The sequence below is a fragment of the Chiloscyllium plagiosum genome, chromosome 28, assembly GCF_004010195.1.
Source record: "Chiloscyllium plagiosum isolate BGI_BamShark_2017 chromosome 28, ASM401019v2, whole genome shotgun sequence".
NCBI lineage: Eukaryota > Metazoa > Chordata > Chondrichthyes > Orectolobiformes > Hemiscylliidae > Chiloscyllium > Chiloscyllium plagiosum.
The window spans coordinates 14,122,362-14,126,569 of record NC_057737.1 but is presented as its reverse complement, the minus strand read 5'-3'; the positions used below and the strand labels follow the sequence as shown (position 1 = coordinate 14,126,569).

Sequence of the window (4,208 nt, the reverse complement as noted above, 5' to 3'; positions counted from 1 at the left end):
CACTCTCCCCCCCCATCCACTCTCTCCCCCCCCCATTTATTTTAAATGGATATTTTGTTTGCAGATTTTTAACTTTTGGGAATGTTTTTTGCTTTTGTTATTCTTCAACGGGCATTTGGAGCCGTTTTTTCTAATTTTTGGGGCGAGATTGTTCTTGCTGCGACGAAATGTAATTCTGTGTGCCCACTTTAAAATTGTACCGATCTCTCACATCCTCCCCCAAAATATTTAAAACTACGGACAAGATTGTAAGGTGCAACTATAAATTCTTGGACGGGGGGGGGGGTTGTGGTGGAGAATTGGAATTGCAGTTTTGTTTGTTTCAGTCCGGTAATTATTTGCCACTTTATTGGGGAAGAGAAAATTCAATCTCGAGTTTTCTTAACGTGTACGTATATTCTTGGTTTGGAATCGAACGGTTGCTGAACGAGCAGAAATTGACCTAATTGAAGCACCGCGGCTCCCTTGCACCGCAGTTAGATTTCTGTGACGTGAGCTTGTTTTCGAGTGAGTACTTTTCGTATTTGTATAAACTGGCTGTTTGTAAATGACGGCAACTGTATCTGATCGCCATTTTGCTGCAGAAGGAAAGTACGCCACGCAAGCCCTTTGTTTGGCAGGTTTTTACTGTGACCAGTTTAAACTGGAGGTCTCAGCGACATGTGTTTTTTTTCGGGGGCGAGGAATGTTCAAGCTGCAAATCAGTATATCGGGGACAGTAGGTGGTTCGCATTTGTCGGTGTTTTACTGTGGCTACCCTGTTCGTGGACTTAACGTCTATATTGTTACAAAATACCTCGGCTTCAAATTTATCGATTTGGTTTCAGTCCGTGTGCCAGAGTCGACTTCATGGCGGAACTGTATTTACTATTTTCCATAGCTATGACATTTATCTCCTCCCCCAACCCCATTTGATTTAAAATTGGATGCCACACGTGGCCTGAAAGACCATGTGGTCTACTAACGTTCTTGTACTTTCAGGGATGCCGAGGATGCTGTATACGGTCGAGATGGTTACGATTACGATGGTTACCGCTTGCGTGTTGAATTTCCACGGAGTGGTCGAGGGACTGGAAGAGGGGGTGGCGGTGGTGGAGGCGGTGGGCAGACACCTCGAGGAAGATACGGCCCCCCGTCGAGGCGCTCTGAATACAGAGTGGTAGTTTCAGGTGAGACAGTCAGTGCATTTGTGATTTTTCATGCTTTCTGAACAATTCTAGAGATCTCATAACACTTCTCGTTTCAGGGCTTCCTCCAAGTGGTAGCTGGCAGGATTTGAAAGATCACATGCGGGAAGCAGGTGATGTATGTTACGCTGATGTTTTCCGTGATGGAACTGGTGTCGTGGAGTTTGTTCGCAAAGAAGATATGGCCTATGCAATGCGAAAACTGGATAACACAAAATTTCGATCTCACGAGGTATGTGACCTAATTCTGAAAGCTTTACAGATGATGACTAAGAGCCATAACTTAACTATTCATTTGGAGTTTCAGGTAAGACAGTGGTCAAGAAATTGAGAAGAATGGCTCATACAAACTTAGGTTATATTGTTGGCTAAAATCTGAAGGGTGGGGAATGTAGTCCAGTTGTTTTAATTGTTTGGGTGAAAATACAATGCTGAACTTGAGCTAAATTTCTTTTTTATTTCTTACTGGCAATTTTGGGATTGTAATGTTATATGGTGAAAGTGTCCAGTTGAGTGACCTAAGGACCTTTTCAGCAGAAAAGAAAATAACGAAGTACTAGCCTTATTCACTGGCTTTCCTGAATAATGTTTGAAAGTAGTGAACATTTCTCTTCACGTATTCAATAGGGAGAAACAGCATATATTCGTGTGAAAGTTGATGGTCCAAGAAGTCCAAGCTATGGAAGATCTCGTTCACGTAGCCGCAGTCGAACCAGAAGCCGTAGCCGAAGTCGCAGCAGAAGCCGTAGTTACTCTCCCAGACGAAGCAGAGGATCTCCCCGCTACTCGCCCCGTCATAGCAGATCACGTTCGCGTAGCTAGATTGTAAATCCATTGATGGAATTCCTTGTAGTGCACCACCGCTTTTTCCCTAAATAGAACGGATTCTTTATTTTTAAATCCACGTTAACTTGTTTTATTCAAGTTTAGAACACAATTTAAATTGATATCCATATAAAGATGGTTGCTTCTCTTCATTGTTAACATTCCCTCATGTCATTACTGAAATCTGATAATTGTATAGACAGAGTAGGTTTGGAGTCTGGGAAGCTTTCAAAATGGTGTCAACATGACTTGGAATAACAGTAAACTTGCGGTAATTTGTTAATGTTTATAGTTGATTTTCTTTCAATTGAATAAATCCTAATGTGAGAATTGTAGGAGACTATGTAGATAGGACTGTTGTGAAACATTTTTGTGAAAACCTTGTGTTGTACCTTATCTTACCTTTTCATGTATTTTCCTATAGACATATCACAACTGAGGATGGATTAAGCATTCTTTGGATTAAAGGATTGTGGAGCTCATTTCAGTCATATTAGGAATGTCAAATCGTGTCTAATTGGAGGAGGAGGAGGAATCTTGATCATTTATGGAGGCAATGGTATGACTCCAAGTGCTATTGTCACAATTAAACTTGGCAGTATTGAAGTTGTGCTTCTTTTGTACAAATGGTTGTATAATCCATGAGCTATGGTGTTACTGTGCCGGGTTACGAAGTTCTGTGCGGCATCAATACTGCTGAGCTTGCATGTTCTGTGTGACTAGTCTGGCATTGGTTTTCACCATTTTGAACAGATGTCCTTATGATTAGAACTTGAAATTGAAAGAATTAAAAAGTAAAATGGCTGTCTTTCAGCACAGTTTCATTACCTGGATCAAAAATTCATCAATCTCTAGTTTGTAACAGTTAAGTGGTGAATTACATGTACAGTACAACTCAATTACTAGATTCACATGGAAATGAAGGTGTCAATGAAAGTAAATATTGCACCAGTAAATTTTGTGCTAACTGACGTGCGTGTGTAGTAATGCTATCAGGGCTTGAATTGATATCCACTAGTCCAACATCTTCTTTCATGTACATCCTAAATAAACTAAGCAGTATCTTGGACATACTTTAATGTAGTTAAGTATGCTGAATGTATGGCTTCTATCATGTGTGCCCATTAGTGGACTACTATGATGTTGGGTTAGTGAATACTTAACTACAATAGTAAGTTGTCATTTTTTAATGGTATTGTGGAATAAAGTTTCTTGTTTAAAATATGTAACAATGTTCACATTGACTTTGGGGGTGTGGATGCAGTTTATGCTGTTCATCTGTCAAAGCGTCTGTACATATTGGCCAGATGAGAGCTATAACTGTCCCACCCTGTATAAAATTGTTGTTTGTTGTATCTAACATTTGCCTCCTTTTTTGGTTTTGCTGGTTATTAAAGGTTTGGATTGGAGAGGGCTCATTGGATCCCAATCCTTGGAGCTGGATCTATGGATTCAATTCATTGTGAGGATAGGATAGGGAGGATCATAACATGGATTCATGGAGCGGGATCATATTACCAGGAGCTGTAGGAGTGGATTCCTGCCCCAGTCAAACCGTGTATTTGTGGATTTTTTTGTTTTTTTGTTCTCTCTTTTTTTTTTTTTTGTTTTCTTCCCCACCCCCTACCTACCCCAAAATCCCAACCCCATACCCACAATTGGTTATGCCAAAAAAAAATGCCTTTCATTTTTGTCAGTTGGAGTCCAATGGATACCCCGTGGGAATGGCTTTTTTTTTTTTTGCATTTTTTTTCGCAAACGGAGTGAACCAGGACCGAGAGAGGTACGCTGGAACAATCTCCTTGGATGGATTCGGCATTCAGGATTTGGTAACAATTTAAGCAGGGTGATATCGTAACTTTTTGTAACTATGATTAAGGGGTATTTTGTTAAAATTGAAGTCTGAATTGGCTGTGCATACTAAAATTAAGGGAATAGATAAACTTGATTAATTTTTGGCCCAAAGCATTACTTTCTATTCATAGCTTAAATGTTTAATCTCCATTTTGACAATAAATTCTTTTTTAATTGTATGTTTGAGTTTGTGATTTTATGAACAGCTGGTTGGCTTTTATTTTAGTGTAATTTTGAGGAGTCTTAAGTAATCCTAAAACTGTTCACAACAAAATGCTGTATGATGTGCATTTTATATATTCCCATTCATTCGCAAGTTGCATTGCCATGTTGCTTATGCAA

At 39.6% G+C, this 4,208-nt stretch overlaps 1 protein-coding gene across 1 annotated transcript in view; it reads left to right on the top strand.

The window, feature by feature from the left end:
- Positions 1-2,435, top strand: part of LOC122563975 (serine/arginine-rich splicing factor 1) — a 5,112-nt gene extending 2,677 nt beyond the window's left edge. The window contains exons 2-4 of the mRNA XM_043718357.1: positions 982-1,169; positions 1,247-1,419; positions 1,815-2,435. Of these exons, the coding sequence (XP_043574292.1) occupies positions 982-1,169; positions 1,247-1,419; positions 1,815-2,009 (556 nt within the window). The 3' untranslated portion in view covers positions 2,010-2,435. The remainder of the gene's footprint in view (positions 1-981; positions 1,170-1,246; positions 1,420-1,814) is intronic.
- Positions 2,436-4,208: the final 1,773 nt, after the last annotated feature.